Source organism: Magnolia sinica, chromosome 9 (assembly GCF_029962835.1).
Source record: "Magnolia sinica isolate HGM2019 chromosome 9, MsV1, whole genome shotgun sequence".
NCBI classification, from domain to species: domain Eukaryota; kingdom Viridiplantae; phylum Streptophyta; class Magnoliopsida; order Magnoliales; family Magnoliaceae; genus Magnolia; species Magnolia sinica.
The window spans coordinates 90,276,818-90,294,792 of NC_080581.1; the positions used below are offsets into that span (position 1 = coordinate 90,276,818).

The following is a 17,975-nucleotide window of genomic DNA, read 5'->3' on the forward strand; positions in this document are numbered from 1 at the left end:
ACTTTGCGTTGGAATTGATCAAAGTTGTCTACTCTGCAGCTTTTGATAGGGTTTGCTTGAAAGAAGGGCCCGTTTTTCGATTATAAAATCTACTTGATTTCCTACTTTTTTGTGTAGTTTATCGAGGATTTAACTTGTCTGAAGACGAGAAAAGTGGGCCATGTTTGGGAGACCAAAAAAAATTAGAGTTGCTTTTCTGGTAAGGATTAAATATAAAATCTTGATTAATGATGAACATGATATTAATAAATAATTGATTAACTGAAATGAGATGAATTCATTTTTTAGGCTTCCTGCCAAACAGGCCTTTTACAAGAATATATGCTTTGCCTACACAGGCGTGCACATTCCAATGTGTTACAAGTGCCACTTCTCTCGTCTTCAATTGCCTTCCTTGAGAGCATGCGTCCACCACCTTTGCACGTACTTCATATGCCCGGTCGCTAAATAGCAAATAGCATGATCGAGACCTGTCTAGAGCCCCGCTGTTGATGATGGGTGGGTTAAGACAGGTCTGTACCATGCTGTGTCAGGTCTAGCAAGAGTTGACATGTCTGCATCAATGGGGCCGCCTTACTCATCTTCTCCATTCGGAGGGGTTTCAGAAAACAAATTGGCAACAATAGTTAAAAAGTCCCAAGGAAAGCATGGTCCAGACCTGTTCACGACAGCTAACCAACCGACCTGAAACTTGTTGAGTCAAAATGTTAGCTTGCCACACCCAACTAGACCCATCAATATCGAAATAACTTGCCTGAGACGGCATGGTCCAGACCTGCCTAGCGCAGCTAGACCCATTGATGCAGACACGACCAGACCTGTCTAGAACAGCAGACCCATTGATGCGGACACGACCAGACCTTTCTAGAACAGCAGACCCATTGATGTAGACATGTCAATTCTTGCTTCTACCAAAAGGCCCCCAGCCGTGGTTTGGACGGATATCAGTACCCAGGAAACAACGTCCCAGTTATGAAGCAGCCAAACTACACGTGCTTCCTAAAATACGCACTATATCTTTGCTGTCCATACGATGGATCACAACCCTATCTATCCTGAGCTTCTTTCGGCTCTTGATCAGGTGGTAGGGTTGGCTATGATCCTGGCCTGGGGCCACGAAAAATCAATATTTTGAGTAGGCTCAAAATCTGCCCGTTGCCAGGGCTATGTATCATGCGGACCAGTGATCAGCGCACGGAATTAAAGAAAAAAAAAAAAAAAAAAACTAGCTTCTCTCGTCCATTTTGAACAACCGGGGAAGTTTTTTCTGGACACGGTATCTACTAATTAGTATGCACCGGATGGGATGGCTTAGATCAGCTCACATAGGCCAAGTTGCCACATGATGGATGTGTGCCTCAGGCACGTAGAATGGTATTTGAAAGTACGCGGAATTGTAAGGGGTTGGCCTCGTTAAGTGGGCCCAAATTGGGCCGATGTACTCATCAGGCAGGTCAAAAGCTATCTGAAGACAACGAACAGTTATCTTTAAAATAATGTGAGAGAGAGAGAGAGAGAGCTTTCCATCTGAAAAAGGAACTTAATATTTCTACTTTTTACATAAGGTTAACTTGTTCACTTGGAAAACATGTAGTAGAGGCTCAATAGCGGCAGCCACAACGAGTGGGTGCCTCCATCTGTAAAGAGGCCCACTCAATCCTCTCATTCAAAAGCTCATTATTGCCTTATATCTCCCAGGTCGTGCAAAAACCCATATCAAGTCCAACTCCACACACTCCTGTTACAAAGCCCTTGCACATCTCAAAATAGTGGATTGTCATAGGGTACTGTGATCCCCACCACAGTACATTGCATCCTTAGATTAACCTGAACCGTTCATTTCTTCATTGCATCATATAGAATCTATGGTCTTATAATAATTCTTCATTGATGATCCCGACCTTTGAATCCTGTATTTTAATATGACCCATTAAATATTCATCTTCATACACAACCGACCTGGGTAGCATAGAATGGAGAAAATGAATGGTTCCGATCATGTCATTTGAGATGCAGTCGGGGGTGGAAACAGGCCCCCCGTACCGAACCCTATCAGAACCCGTAAAAAGAAAACAAAGAAGGCCAGATACATTATTACAAACTAATGACAAGGACCGCATCCTTTAGACGAACCTGGTGTTCTCAGTACATTGCATACAACAGATTGTGCAACATGGGAACTGCCCAAGGTCTATTAGAATGGTGTATTCTTCTCTCTCTCTCTCTGTCTCTCTCTTTTTTTTTTTCTTTTTGAAACAATGGCTTCGAGGTCTGCTATATCAATATATGCATGGACGGAGGAATCTGAGCAGGATAAGCATCTTGGAGAGAGCTGAATGTTGGATGACGAATGGTTAAGTGTGGTCAACTGATTAATAATTTCAAAAAACTGAAATGGGCTTTTTACAAAACTGTATTGGGTTTCACAATGCCATGGAGCTTCCAACCGCCGAGTCCTGCTGACGTGAATGCCTGCATATGGAATAATACACAGATCCTACATCAACGCCTGTACCTATCCCCATGCACAGTCATGGTGTAATTTGTGGGCGAGACAAAGCTTTCTATCCACTGACCAACACCTAGATTTATCTTACCATGTCAAGTGGTCCACTTGATCCACTACATTCTTGTCATATGTTCCAGGTACCACTCATGTTTGAACATTTGTTTATACTGCGCCAACAAGCTCTTCTTTTTTTTCCCGACAAGTGAGAGAGATGTTGGCAAGTCAAGGAACATGTTTATAGGATGAGTGTAGCCAAACTGATGACGTTGAAATGGATGAATGGCAAGATGAGGAACGATGGAATTAGGAATGAATGCATTCAAGGGAGCTTATAGTAGCACCGGTGAGTAGTAAGATGAGGGAAAGTAGACTTACATGGTTTGGTAATGTGCAACGGAGATAGAGCTGGGCACGGGATGACTCGACTCACCTGACTAGACTAGTCCAACTCGTTCAGACCTGACTTGAGTAGGCTTCGCCCAATCCGAATTCAATCCGAGTCGAGTTCGAGTTTCCTAGTAACTCAACCCGACTCCACCCAATACTCGATCCGAAATCGACTTGACTCGGATTCAAGTATATATTTAATAAAAAATCCTAATTTTTAAGTATATCCAACCCTTTACGCAGCGCCCGACCCCGACTCGATCCCAAACCCTCTCTCTCCCTCCCTCATCCTCCTCTTCCAAACCTGGCAACCACCCACCACCATCACCACCCTCCTCTCTCTCTCTCTCTCTCTCTCTCTCTCTCTCTCTCTCTCTCCTTTTTCAAGCCCGGCAACCACCCACCACCATCACTACCCTCCTCTCTCTCTCTCTCCCCTCCACTCCCTCCCTCCCTCCTCTTCCAAGCCCGAAAACCACCCACCACCATCACTACCCTCCTCTCTCTCCCCCACACTCCCTCCCTCCCTCCTCTTCCAAGCCCGGCAACCACCCACCACCATCACCACCCTCTTCTCTCACTCCTCTCCACTTCCTCCCTCCCTCATCTCTCGATTTGAATCGGTGCCAACTTGAACTGACTTGGTACTTTTGACCGGGTCGGACTCGGTCCGGATTAGTCCAGGCCAGACCCAGATTCGGATTGGTTCGGGCATGCTGGACTCGGTACCGAGTCGAGTCGAGTTCGGGTCAGCCCTAACTCGGTCCGACTTGACTCGATGCCCAGCTCTAAATGGATATGAAGAACCATGCTGGTTAGGAGTGAGTTGGTACAAGTTAGAGGCTCTAAAGGGCAAGGGGAAGGCCCAGAAGGACGTGGATGGAGGAAGTATGAAAAGACTTGATGACCTACGGTCAAAATGAAGGTACAGCCTTTGATAATGGAATGGAGGAACATGATCCAAGTAGTAGACCCTAATTAATTGGGATAAGGCTTGGATGATGATGAGCTGAATTTTTATAAAGAAGCAGATAAGGATCTGAACCCAAATTGCAAAAGGACAGACCAAATATCTACAGAAGCAAAGCACAAAACTAGAAAGGAACTCAATCAAGAGAGCCCATTCCATGACTGTGCCAACTGTTGAGACGGAGACCAGAAATTCCCATTAATTCAACCATTAAAGTATAATCATAGTGTGAGAAAGGCTAACCTCATCCCAGGATTTTCCTGACGCTTCGAGCAGGGCAGCATTGCATGTCTTCAATTCTATTGCAGAACCAGAAAACATTGAAGCTGCTTCTTCCCAACCCCTGTTATGTCCCATGCACCTGTAATTTGGACCCGTTTAAAATACACACACACACACACACACACACACATATAGAGAGAGAGAGCTTTGCTAAGCCCACAAGGATGTACATGTCAACTAATGCAGACACCACCACATATGCCAACATGGCAGACATGCAATATCCAAGCCATACATTGGAAGGGTAGCCCTATGTGGGCTCCCTATCCGAAGAATCAGATCAGTCCACTAGTTATGGGCCACAATGAACTGAACAAATGTACGGTTGCCCGAAGTCTTCTAAACTGTCCACTTATTTTTAATACCATGGCACACCTATTGAGTGGACCACCTTTATCTTTCAGCAATAACATCAACATGGTGAGATCCACGTTATGTATGGCTGACATGTACCCACATGTGAGCTTAGCCAAGCTCATTGTTTAGGTATCTAGCATGGTGTGACTGTCCCTATTCCAGTTCTGTTTGATGAATATATAAAATGCTTTTAAGCTAAGTTGGCACAAATATCAAAATATTAATGAAGCCACTGATACTGATCTGAGTAAGGCCGTCAACAGGCAAGCCTGGGTTTGTTTGTGCCCAGAATTAATTGTGCCGGGCATGGGGAGCTGAGCCTATGCAAAATTTTGATCCACCAAGGCCCAGGCCCAACCCATTGACAACTATGTATGACTACTAATGTCTTAAACCTCTTTCATGAATCCCAGACTCCAACCAACTAACCCAAATCATACCAGGATTGTTAAACTATTCCCCCTATTTTCATTACATTTTCCCTTAAATCAGTGGTTTGAGACTTTTTCCTATTTATTAAATAATAAAAAAATAAAAAAATAAATAAATAAATAAAACACTCAACTGTGATGCTGCTTTTTTTTTTTCTTTTTTTTCCTTTTTTTTTTCCTGAGAAATATCAGCTGTGTCAAACTCAGAATCATGCAGACCAATTCCTGGGTCAAGTTTGAGATTATTAAAGGTTGCTTTAAGCAACTGTGTAGAGTCGTGCAGATTTCCAGGATGCAAAGAAAAATGATGGTATAAGGCTACATAGTCCTTCATTCCATCAAATCCCAAGTGAGGAGACGGCCTCTGTTCTTGGGCAATTTAAGTGCCATGAATCCTCTTCCTTCCCTGCTTGAGGCTAAATGGTCAATTTCGGCAATGGCTAGGAGTGGGCACTAGGAGATGATTCAGACTCTTTTATACCATTCTGTTAGCTTCTGGTCTTTTTACAATCCTGCCTGGTTTGCGTCCCATGCTTTCTTCTTCCAGCAACCGAGCATTGTATCTACGGTTGTTTGGAATGATCTCGGTAAAGTTGTGTTGAGCAAGGCTTTCAAGCGGATTGTTGATCATTTGACCAAACCAGCTCTTGCAGCTATGTTCATGATCATTAAAGAGATTTTGGACTCCATTAGTAACTCATCTACTTTGATTAGATGTAATATTAGAGGAGCAATCGTTGCTACTGAAAACCATTATTCTGCATGCTGGAGAAACAGGCTAGCAATCAAAGCATTGCTCTACGCTCTCATTTCCCCAGCATAAAGACTAGTTTCACCTCAGCTAATTCCATCCATTAGGGTGGATGATCATAAGCTGTGTTTCGGACCTTCTCATTTAGTTGCTAGCATATTGTGGTTGTTAGCTTGGCCTGTGTAGCAAGCTTTTTCACCTGTATTTTGCCTTTTTTGGCGTCATGGTTGCTAATAATACTTGCTTACCTTCATCCAGCACCCACACAAACAAAACCCAAAAAAAAAAAAAAAAAAACATAAAAAAACACCCCCAAAATGGTATAGTTAAAGGAACAATGAAGCCTAAGGGATCTTACATGACTGTAAGTATCTCATCCCTTGAATATTCGCAGATAGTCTGTTGGAGGTGTTCAGCAGTCTGCCCGTCCAATGCTGCAATTGAATAGAAGCTTGCAATGAAATGCACCTCAGCTTCTAAAAAGCCTCGCACTTGCTCCTGCATGATTCGAAGCGTCTCCTTCGTTCGGGCAGCATCGCTGCATTGATTAAAAGTTTACACGAAGGATTCAATACAAGGGAAAACCAATGAGTCAAAAAGATCAGTGACTAATTCATGAGCAGCAATCAACTTAAACCTAGTAAAGTTCTCTGTTACACAGACTAACGCATCAACATGGAGAAACACACCATGGCAAACAAAGGAAAACCATATTCATGCGAGAGATAACCTAGTAAGTAAATCCTAACCTAGACAAAATAAGTTCAGGTACCCAACCCATCTGTTGAAGCTTTTGAGAAACATTGACAGCATCAGCTCTTCCAGCTTTACTAAGAGGACGATCATGATCTGTACGAAACAAAATCAGAATATCGAATTCAAGGGTCTTCAAATCGACTTTATGGAATGTGACTACTTCAGCTTCCTTCAGTTTTATCAGCACATGGCAATTTCATCACAAAGAATGAAAAAATAAAAATTTAAAAAAAAAAGAATATTGATAAAAAAGAATAAACTAAAACGAACTGAGTTGCCCACTCTAACTATGATCAACCATTTCAATTGTACGGCATTAGTTTTGAAGCTTGCATTTAGCACTACTAGAAAGAAAGTATGCCGGAACAAAAGAGCTATTAGAAAGAAATTCAATGCCAACATTTTAACCAGAAATCCCTTAGCGAATCACATTTATGGGCCAAAATAAGCAAGTTGTGCTTCTGAATGAGAGACTGGCACAGCAAACACGAAGATGAAAAGAAGTGAACAAAGTAAAAGAATGCATATTCACATGGTTCATCACCACGTGTACCCTTGTCTATGAGAGAAGACAATCAGAGAGTTCCACTGTGTGCTGAAGAGTATGGTATCATATCCTGATTTTATTAGCAGAGTGATTATTGGCTGCTGCTGTTGTTTATTAAACTATGACAAAGGACTATATTCCCCTTTCGCAACCCATGTTTCTGAGATTAGATTTCTTCAATTGGAGAATATGAAGTCTTCTTTAAACCGTAGACCATTAGACAATTGAAGAGATTTTTCAAGTTATTGCACATCCATGGCATGGGCTCGATTTGTGCTTGTAACCTTCTTAACTATACAATTTCTTTCCATTATATAATCTACCTTTTTTTATCTCCACCTCACATGAATCTCCACAACTCAGAACATGAAAAAAAAATTAAAAAAAAATTAAAATTAAAAAAATAATCCAAGAAGCAGCTGACAAGAGTGCATAAATTGTGGGAGCAATTATATCCTGACATACAGGCTAGCATCCCTTACACCCCATTATGAACGTTCACTCAAGTCAAACTGTAGTAAAGACTAGTAATGGTTTTGACCAGATGTTGGCATATGGAAACCCACGATTTTCAGTTACCATGCTTTGAATGGGGAATCTGATGCAGGACAATTAACCACTTGCTCTAAAAGCTCGAACTGTTAGAGTATGGCGAATTAATCCCTTTATCTCATAATAGCCCAGGTCCCACATCTCATGGGTTAGGACCTCAGCCGAACCCCCTCGTGGGACACATCTCACAGGCTACCCCACTTGAGCCCGGTGTGAAATGCGCATTAATCACCCCCGGTGAAGAATCTCGAACACGAGACCTCCCTCGTGGGCCCCACCCACCCCAAGTGTGCCCCTGCATTCCACAGGCAACCCCACTCGAGCCCAATGTGAAAATGCCCCGCATTAATCACCCCCGGTGAGGAGTCTCAAACACGAGACCTCCCGCTCTGATACCAATTTGATGCAGGGCAATTAACCACTTGCTCTAAAAGCTCGAACTATTAGAGTATGACAAATTAATCTCTTTATTTCATAGCCAAGGTCTCACATCTCATGGGTTAGGACCTCGGCCGAACCCCTCTTGTGGGCCCCAAATCACATGAGCCGCCCACCCCGAGTGTTCCCCGCATCCCACAGGCTACCCCACTCGAGCCCAGCGTGAAATGCGCATTAATCACCCCTAGTCAGGAGTCTCGAACACCAGACCTCCCCCGTGGGCCCCGCCTACCCCGAGTGTGCCCCTACATCCCACGGGCGACCCCACTCGAGCCCGATGTGAAAATGCCCCTGCATTAGAATCACACCTTCAGATTTCAATATCCAAACTAGAATTCCTTCTGAATGAAGCTCCGCTAAAACCGGAGCCAAATCCTTAAATCGCATTGGGGAAAAATTACCCCCCCCCCCCCCCCCAAAAAAAAAAAAAAGAAGAAGAAGAAGAAGAAGAAAGAAATAAAGAAAGAAGAAGCTTCAAAACACAATAAAACTAAGGTCATGGTATGTCGTAAAGGCCATTATAGGGCCATAAAAGGTTGTTCATTACATAAAGGTAACGGTGGCAACCGTTACACGTTACAGGGTCGTAAAGGTTGTAACGGCCGTTATAGAGGCGATAGCAAGAGAGGTCGACCTTGCAGTGAGAGAAGCAATAATGCGAGAGAGAGGTCGACCTTGCAGCGAGAGTGAGAGCGAGAGCGAGAGAAGGAGATGGCGAAGGAGTCTGGGATGGTAAGAAAATGAGGACGACAGGCGATGCAAACGGGGAGAAACATAAGAGCAATAAAGGGAAAGAACCAGTAATAGCGGACCTCCCTACGAGAGAGGTCGACCTTGCAGCGAAGGCGAATCCTAAGCAGAAGGAAGAATGGGTGTAGGTCTCGCGCAAAAATAGCAAAGGCAGCTCTTCAAGAGCTAGAGGGACACCCAATCAGGTCTATCCGACGCTCTTTGTGAGAGGATAGCTTGAAGGATGGCTTCCAATCAACATTTCCAGAATCTTTGGATGAGTTGGCGCAGTAATGGATGTCATAATGCCGAGAGACAGACACTCAGGGACGTACAGGGGCTTCACATTAGTGAAGATGAGTTCAAAAGAGGAACTAGCCAGAGCGGTAGAGATGCTCCATGGAGAGAAATTCGCAAGGGTTCCTTTGTTAGTACAGAGAACGAGGTTTGGGTCGGAGATGACCCAACCCAGGAGAAAAACATATATCCCCAGCCAATCAGCCCAGACTAATCATTCGGCCAAACCCCAATCAAAGCCCCAGAAGAATCAAGAAGGTGCCTCTTTCAGGGACGCCCTCCTCAACTCCCATCCCTCAGGCCATCCACAGTCGATCGGAGAGGACCCAATCCCTCCATTTCAGGCCCCATCCAGGTTGACAGCCTCGATGGGCGTCGATTCTGCAAGCCTCCCAACCAATAATCTCATCATTATCGATGCAGAGAGGATAAATAGTCAAAGGTAGGAGTTACGAGACACGGTGGTGTTGTATGTTAAAGAAGGGGCTTCCATCACGAATGTCCGGGACTGGATCGACGAGTATTGTGGGATCAGTCCTGCGAAATACTACATCAAACCGATCGGCTTCCACGAACTATGGGTTAAGGTAGCGCCGGGTGTGAACCATGAACTTCTGATAATGGCAGGCTCCCTCCACACCGACGGCCCTGTTTCAAAGGTCATATCCTGGGATGAGTTCTCTTTGTTCGGGAAGGAGGATGTATGGATCCTGGTATGGGGAGTCCCTCTGGAGCTCTGGTACGACAAATTCTTCATCGCCATTGCCAAGCTTCTAGGGTCCCTCATCGAGCTTGATCCGAAGACGAAAATAGGGGAGGAGATGGCGGTCATCAGGTTATGCGTTAGAAGGAAGGAGAATCATCTTCCTCCAGGCCGACAATAGAACCATCTACCTCCCTCTACAGAGAGAGGCGAAAGGAGAATGCACGCCCAAGTGGGGCGTCATCTGGAGATCGCGAGCTCCTCTTCCGCAGGACGAGCTCGGCAAGCATGACGGACAACTCATTCGGTGCTCCAGTGATCCATCGTCCCTTTGTAACCAGGCTGCAGCTGGCTCCTCTCGGGAAATGGCGTCTTCCCGTCCACGTGTCAGTTGCACCGCTTCTCAGCTGAGAGACCTCGACATCTGTGCTTCTCGAGACGTGCATCTTGAAATGAGAGGGAACTCCAGCGTGACACGTGTCCTAGCAGAAGCTACTAAACAGCCAAGCGGTCTAACCAAGGTCGCAAGGACCCCTACAAGAAGGCATGTGGCCTCTTCTGCTTCGGAAAACCAACCTCTCGGTTCCCAAGTTTTTTACTCGGACCCGAACCTGGACCCGACGTCCCATCCCGACCTAAACATACCCGAACCTCACGTCCTTACATTGCTACCCCCTCCTAACATCTACTCCCCGATACCTAAAAAAATCCCTAAATCCTCCTCCACTGCCCATATCCATCCCCCTCCACCCATTGTAAACCTCCTTGAGAGTTTCTCCCCTTCTATCATGGCGAGCAGAAACATCCTTGATCTCAACCTCGCAGAAGGGGTATCAGAAGATGAAAATGCGGAGGACAGTTCGTCTTTGACGAAGCACTATTCCCTCTAGGACTCCCCGACGTTTTCTCGTGTCACCTCTCCCCGAGACTGGTTGCAACTGGGCCCCATTGCCTTGTTCAAGGAAGGTACCGATGAAGAGATAATAGAGGAAGAACCGCTGCAGATGCGTCCCCCCCGGTCCAACTGGAAGGCCCGGGGACTCACGGTGCTGATGAAGCCTCCAGATCAAACCTCATCCAAACCATCCACAAGAAAAAATGGATTAGGGATGTCGTCGGACATGTCGGAAGATTGTTAGGGCTGTCCTTCGAGGATTGTGTGGAAGACTACATCGCCCTTTTCCAATGTATCGAGAACAGAGGCAGACCCCCACAGATCCCCATCCAAGCGTCTCTCTAGAGCCTTCAGCAGCAGGGAGCTCTCTCGGCTGGCGTCCCCTTCAATGGATGTCAGTCCTGCCATAGCAGGCAAGCAAGCTACTCGGGGAAGCTCGGTTCCCCAATGAAGCTCATTTCGTGGAACATACGAGGGGCGAGGTCCAAGCATAAAAGAAGGTTAATCATGGACTCCGTCAGTAGACAGAACTCAGATATTGTATGCTTTCAGGAAACGAAGGTCCCCATCTTCTCCGACAGCCTGTTGTCTTCTTTATGGAAAGCCCCAGATGCCAAATGGATCGCCCTCGACGCGCAGGGGAGCCTGGAAGGCGTCCTGGTGGCTTGGAAATCCTCTCGATGGGCCCTGATCAACTCATGGGTCGTGCTATATTCAGTTTCGGCTATCCTCCAGGAAGCTACGACTGGTCGTCCCTTCCTTTTCATTGCGGTTTATGGCCCCAACCTGGAAGCGGAACGAGGCCTCTTTTGGGAAGAATTGTCCACTTCTAGGTGCTCATTCATTGGTCTGTGCTGCATAGTAGGTGACTTCAACACTTGCCACATAGCTGAGGCACACTCCAGACCCAGAAAGGGTCCCCCAACAATGCAAGCCTTTTCAGATTGGATTGAAGATGAAGAGCTTGTGGATCTCCCTATCTCAGGGGCCAATTTTACATGGACCAACGGAAGAGCTTCTCCTATTATGTCAAGGCCGGATGGATTTTTAATCTCTCCGGATTGGCTGGAAGCCTTCCCAAAGATCTATCAAGCGGCGCTCCTGTGAACAACCTCAGATCACTGTCCGATCCTCCTGTCCTTGGAGGAGGACAACTAGAGCCTGAAACCCTTTCATTTCGATTCCTCTTGGTGCAATATAGATGGCTTTTTGCATTTGATTTCTGTTTGGTGGACTGAAATGCAGGTCACAGGGAATGCGGCATTCAGACTCCCCTCTAAACTCAGGCTCCTCAAAGGGAAGCTGAAGCAGTGGAAGAAGCCCGTGCTCAGTATCAAAGAAGCTGAACTGGATGGCATGCTCTCAGATCTCCAACTCATTGATTCCTCTGCAGAGGCAACTCCGATGTCCTATGCCGATCAATGCAGAAGAATCGGTCTCATCCAATCCATCTTAGCTAGAGTCCTCGAGAAAGAAATCTCCTGAAGGGAGATGACCAAAGAAAAATGGATTAGGGAGGGGGATAAGAACACGGCCTACTTCCACAACATCGCAAGCATGCGAGCCAGAATTAACAAGATTTACAGCTTATCCATAGATGAAGAGCAGATAGAAGATAAAGAGATCATTGTGGAAAAGGCAGTTCAATTCTATTAAACCCTCCTCTCAGCAGATAACTGGAAGAGACCGTAGCTTGACCACCTGCACTTCAACAGCATCTCAAAGGTTGACACTGCCTTTCTCGAATCTCCATTCCAGGTGGAAGAAGTGAGAAAAGTTGTGACGGAATTGGGAGGAGATAAGTCTCCAGGCCCAGATGGCTTCCCCCCATCGTTCTTCCTCAGGTACTGGGAGCTCATCCAGCCAGATATGATGGCTTTCTTCTCTGAATTCTTCAAAAGAGGAACCCTGTCCGCGGGAGTGGGAGCTTCCTTCATTGCTCTTATCCCAAAAATGGGGGGGCGCAGCTTCATTTAAAGACTTTAGGTCCATCAGCCTGATCGGCACCCCGTACAAAATCCTCGCCAGAGTCTTAGCTTCTCGTCTCAAGTCAGTCATGGAGAACATAATTTTAGCCAACCAAAATGCATTTATTCCGAGGAGGCAGATCATCAATGGGGCACTTATAGCTAACGAGTGTCTTGATTCCTGTCACAGATTGGGCTCGAAGAATATCCTCTGCAAATTAGATATTGAGAAAGCGTATGACCACGTCGACTGGGACTTCCTCCAGTATAAGTTGTCTAGGATGGGGTTCAGCTATACGTGGAAAGGGTGGATTCAGGCCTGTCTAGGATCAGCACACTTCTCAGTCTTGCTCAACGGGGCCCCGAAAGGTTTTTTCAAGAGTTCTAGGGGATTGAGACAAGGGGATCCCCTTTCCCCCTTTCTCTTCCTCTTGGTGGGCGAAGCCCTTTCGAGCATGCTTCACAAAGGCCAGGTCGAAGGGATCATCTCGGGTATATCCATCCACGGCTTCCCCAACCCGATATCTCATATTCAGTTCGCTGATGATGCCTTCATCTTCTCAGAAGCCTCCCAAGTTAAGATCGATAATCTCCGTACCACAGTTAGATGCTTTGAAGCAATGTCGGGCCTCAGGGTGAACCTTCATAAATCCAAGATCTTTGGGCTGAATTTAGAAGAGGGGGAGATTGAATCCTTTGAAAGTACTATGTACTGCGCCTCTGCCTCGCTCCCGACCACATTCGTGGGCCTCCCCCTATGTGTAGGCAAACCCCCCACTTCAATTTGGGACAAGATCATCGCCAGATTCGAGTCCTATCTCAGCAAATGGAAATGCTGCTTCCTCTCTTTGGGAGGCAGACTGACACTCATTAAAGCAGCCATCTCTAATCTTCCCCTCTACTACATGTCTCTTTTTACATTCCCGGCTTCAGTCCGTCAGTCGATAGATAAAATCAAGCGCAACTTCCTTTGGGGTGGTAAGGAAGGTGCGAATAAATTCCATCTATTGGAATGGAAGTCTGTAGACCCCTAAGGGAGGGCGGAGCAGGAGTCAAAAATCTCAAGCTTATGAATCAAGCTCTTCTAGGGAAATGGATTTGGAGGCTGGGATAGAGGAAGAGAAGCTTTGGAACAAAATCATCAAAAGTAAATACGGGGCTGCTGACGGGGGCTGGTGGACTAAAGATTCGTCGCAGTACAGGGTATCTCATATCTGGAGGGGCATCCTTAGAACGAAGAAAGCGGTTCTCAAAGGGATCAGGCTGGAAATAGCTAATGGCGCTAAAATAAAATTCTGGGAGGACCTATGGGAGGGGGACGCCCCTCTAAAAGAGCGTTTCCCATCCATCTTCAGCCTGGTGCGCAACAAATCGACGTTAGTAGCTGAATATTATTCTTGCGTCTCCGGAAACTGTGTCTGGAACGTGGTCTGCAGAAGGCTTCTTCAAGACTGGGAGGTGTCAGATTTCATCGATCTATTAGCTGCGGTAATCAGATTTCGCCCGACCCAGACGCCGAAGACACGTTGGTTTGGAAGTGGGAGAAATTGAGAAGGTTTTCTGTTAAATTCCTCTACCGTCACTCTCTTGCGCCTCCTCTCCCAACTCTTCCTCAGTCATCCAATCTCATCTGGAAATTCCTTGCGCCCCCCAAAGTTCTCTGCTTCGCCTAGTTGGCAATTAGAAAAAAAAAAATCCTTACAGTCGACATTTTGAAAAAATGGGGAATGCAGCTAGTCAACGTCTGTTTGTGCTGCATGAAGGAGGAGGAAACGACCGATCATCTCCTAATTCATTGCCAGTTCATAGCACAAATCTGGGCTGATTTCTCTATGCGGTTCGGAATCTCCTAGTGTATGCCGTCATCGGCCGGAGGTCTCCTCGCAGCTTGGCACGAGGTCAAACTGGAAAAAAAATAGGAAGTGCGTTTGGAGGCTGTCCGTTCTCACTATCTGGTGGGCAGTATGGAAGGAAAGAAATGCTAGGTGTTTTGAAAGCTGCTCTAGATCGGTGGAAGCAATCTCAACTAAGGCTAAAGAATATGTATTACAATGGGCGATTAGCGTCCCCTCTCTTCAAAGGTTTGATTTTTCTTTTTTGGGTGCCTAGAGCGCTCTGCCTCCTCAACAGAAGCTCGTTGCTCCCTCTGTCTTTGTTTGTTTGTTCTCTTTTTATTAATATACTTATCTTTCAAAAAAAAGAAGAAGAAGAAGAAGAAGAAGACACGTAAAGGTCGTTACAGCCCTCGTAATAGTCCGTTATGCCCCCTTAAAGGCCCAAACAGTTCCATAACGGTCCATTACTGGGCTGATACAAGTTTTTCGATTTTTATTCAATATAAAAAAGAGACTGTAACGGCCATTATAGCCCCCGTAACGGCATTACACCCCGTATCATAAAGGTAGCGATGGTGGCCGTTACAGCCACCATTACCGTTACAGAATACCCGTAGTTGTTAAAAGAGCTGCTAGACCATCCAACCACCCCATATTAACATAAAGCAAAATGCAAAGAGCCAGAGCCTACCTGATTTACCTTGTTAGTGGTTACATACTCTCGTAAGGCCATGAATGTGTGTTATTTGTACTTGTTAGAGCTTTTGTCAATCCCACAATACAGCACAATTGGACAGCCACAAGTCTGCATCAATTGTTCCATTGCACTCCAAGCAAACATTATCCGCAAGAGCCCAGACTTTGAGTCCAATGCAAAGCTTTTCACATTAAGCTTAATGTACAACATGTCCGAGTGCATTAAACATGTAAGTGCTTCCAAGCCCATTGAAGTATAATAGGTTAAAGGGTCGTTTGGATGCCCATAAGATCTGTATGATGTAACTAACTTACCTATAAGTCAGTTACAAGTGGTGTTTGGGGGAGGAAACTTACTTTTAAGTTTGTTTCAACCTATAAGTATGCTATAGGCAGAAGTTACAAAGAACTTACATGGCTTAAGGCTATGTTTCCACCTACTTGTAAGTAAGTTACAGGCCAACAATAGTCTGATTTTTTAAAAGAGGGGAACAAGGGAGAAAAACCACTACCAGCCATTTAAGAAGCTCGTCTGATTTTTTAAAAGAGGGGAACAAGGGAGAAAATTGCACCTCAACTACCAGCCACATAAGGAGTTTTTTTTTCCTTTTTTCTCTGATTCAATGTATATTCTTGCATTTGAATCAGCCCCGATTCTGCGAGGCCATGGCAGTGAGGGCCCATACAGCATACTATCTATGCCATCCATCATATTTGCGATCTCATTTTAGGGCATGGGCCCAAAAAAATGAAGCATATCCAAATTTCAAGTGAGCCACACCATATGTTGAATGAACGATTACCATTAAAACTTCCAAGGCCCACCGTAATGTTTATTTGCCATCCAACCTCTTGATAAGCTCACACAAACCTGGATGAAGGGAAAACATAAATCTCAGCTTGATCCAAAACTGTCGTGGTCCACAAGAAGTTTTTGTTGTGGGCATTCAGTCACAACTGTTTCTTGTTTTGGGGCACATGCCCTAAAATGAGCTGGCAAAATTGATGAACAGCATGGATGTATAAAACATATATCAAGGTGGACCCCATAATCAGGGCCATTGCTCTTTCTATTTTTATTATTTTATTTTCTTTACATCTATCAAATTGTTGAAAATCAGGGCCCCATTGTGGATGAGATGTACGCCATAAACAATCAAGATTCTAACTTTTGCGTGCATATGAGACTATTATTGTACAAGAATGCTCATGTTCTCTTGGACAGAGAACTACATCTTCTCTTTATTTCTCAAGTGCTGGGATCATTTCCAACTTGCTGGAAAATTCTAGCTATTTGCCGGATATCAATTTCCAACCGTGCAGCTGCATCTTCTCTTTATTTCTCAAGTGATAAGATAATTTCTAACTGTCCAGCTATTTGATCCTCACTTGCCGAATAATTGCTTATTTTTTTAGTTTGAAGGCTTATTCCTAAATGGGTTTTTTGTTTATGTAGTTTGCTTGTATGTTTCTCTCCTTTCAGTATTGTAAACATAATATTTTGGATTAAAAATTAGATTTCTCAGATTCCTTTTGCTTACTTTAACTTATTGTTCCACATTACAAGTATTTTGAATACGTGGGCTCACTTTTATGGCCCACCCACTGATTAATTTATCCTAAGAATTGGCTGAATCATTTATTAATTTATCCTAAGAATTGGCTGAATCATTCATCCAGATAGGCTTAACAAAATGGCATACTTTGTGCCAACCTTTCTTATGTGTTGATCAGAGTTTGGCACGATTCCCAACTTGAAGCTCTACTTGGTGTGAATATACAACTTCTTACATGTAACTAACTTACATGTTACCCAAACACAAAAACCAACTTCCTTGAGTAACTTAGGGCTTACATCCAAACAGGATTACCTGGTAGTTACTTTCACCTATAAGTAACTTACAACTTAAAGAACTTACAGGCGTCCAAACGCGCCCTAAATGTATGACAACTTGAATCACTCAGACGCACTTAGGCAGGCATTGTATGTTGAGCTTAACATGCAAAGCTCTGTATTCGATCCATATTATGAACCGACCCATTAAGCAAAACCTAGAAATCCATGAGGGTAGAAAAGACATCCTACCATTCTAAGAATTAAAAACTACCAAACCATCATACACTCCAAAATCAATTCTCACTGAATTTTCCAGCATTCTATGCCGAATCAAACAACAACAGAAAATCAAATCAAATTGGAAGCTCAAACGGACGGAATTCCACAGTTTCTCCACATACCTCTCACTGAACGATCTTCCCATGAACTTTCAGCGTGGCGGAGAAGAATCATACGGCGAGCCACGGGCTTCGCTGCATCGGCTACCTTCTCTTCGACAGTCTCGCCTTCGACGGCCTCAATTATGAGAGATCGGGCAGAGAGGGCATTGGATTTTCTGAGAAACGGGGAGGATTTGGGAAAGAGAGAGGAAGGAGAGAAAGCTAGGGTTTTCTGCGAGAGGAGGAGAAGAGAAGGAGAAATGGAAATGCTGCTTCTGCAGGGAATTCCAATTCCTCTCATAGCGGAGATTTTTGGAGCGCTCTTTCTTTCAATCCCCTTTCCCTCTCTTCTTCATTAATAGTCGGGGTTTGGCCAAGCCCACACGCGCGCGGAGAACTGCCCCGCTGACGCGTGTGAGAGATCGGGTTGCAAATGTATGAATGAAATGGACGGCTAGGAAACAATTGTTTCAGAATCTTTGTTTTCGACGCTGTGGCTCACCTACATGAAACGAGTGCAGAAGATCTATACGGTGTGTCTGCCATAATTGCGCCACGTTGACACGTGTGCTTGCCTATAGACATTCACGCGCCAACATGTTGCCACGTGTGCTTCCCTGTAGACACGCACGTGCCAACATGAGACATGGATTGGT

At 45.0% G+C, this 17,975-nt stretch overlaps 1 protein-coding gene across 4 annotated transcripts; it reads right to left on the minus strand.

Annotated features, from left to right (window-relative positions):
- Positions 1 to 1,650: 1,650 nt before the first annotated feature.
- Positions 1,651 to 17,883, minus strand: LOC131256049 (uncharacterized protein At3g52155, chloroplastic). 4 transcript variants are annotated; one of them, XM_058257063.1, is made up of 5 exons: positions 17,341 to 17,883; positions 6,437 to 6,536; positions 6,046 to 6,225; positions 4,110 to 4,209; positions 1,651 to 1,738 (listed from the first exon to the last, which is right to left on the minus strand). In XM_058257063.1, exons 1-5 carry the CDS (start codon positions 17,618 to 17,620, stop codon positions 1,667 to 1,669), a joined length of 732 nt encoding a protein of 243 aa, XP_058113046.1. In that variant the 5' UTR covers positions 17,621 to 17,883; the 3' UTR covers positions 1,651 to 1,666. The 4 variants fall into 4 exon arrangements, with proteins under 4 accessions (XP_058113046.1, XP_058113044.1, XP_058113047.1 ...); XM_058257061.1 differs by having other exon boundaries at positions 1,652 to 1,738; positions 4,110 to 4,227; positions 17,341 to 17,865; XM_058257064.1 differs by lacking the exon at positions 1,651 to 1,738 and adding an exon at positions 1,853 to 2,472 and having other exon boundaries at positions 17,341 to 17,871.
- Between the last annotated feature and the right edge of the window lie 92 nt (positions 17,884 to 17,975).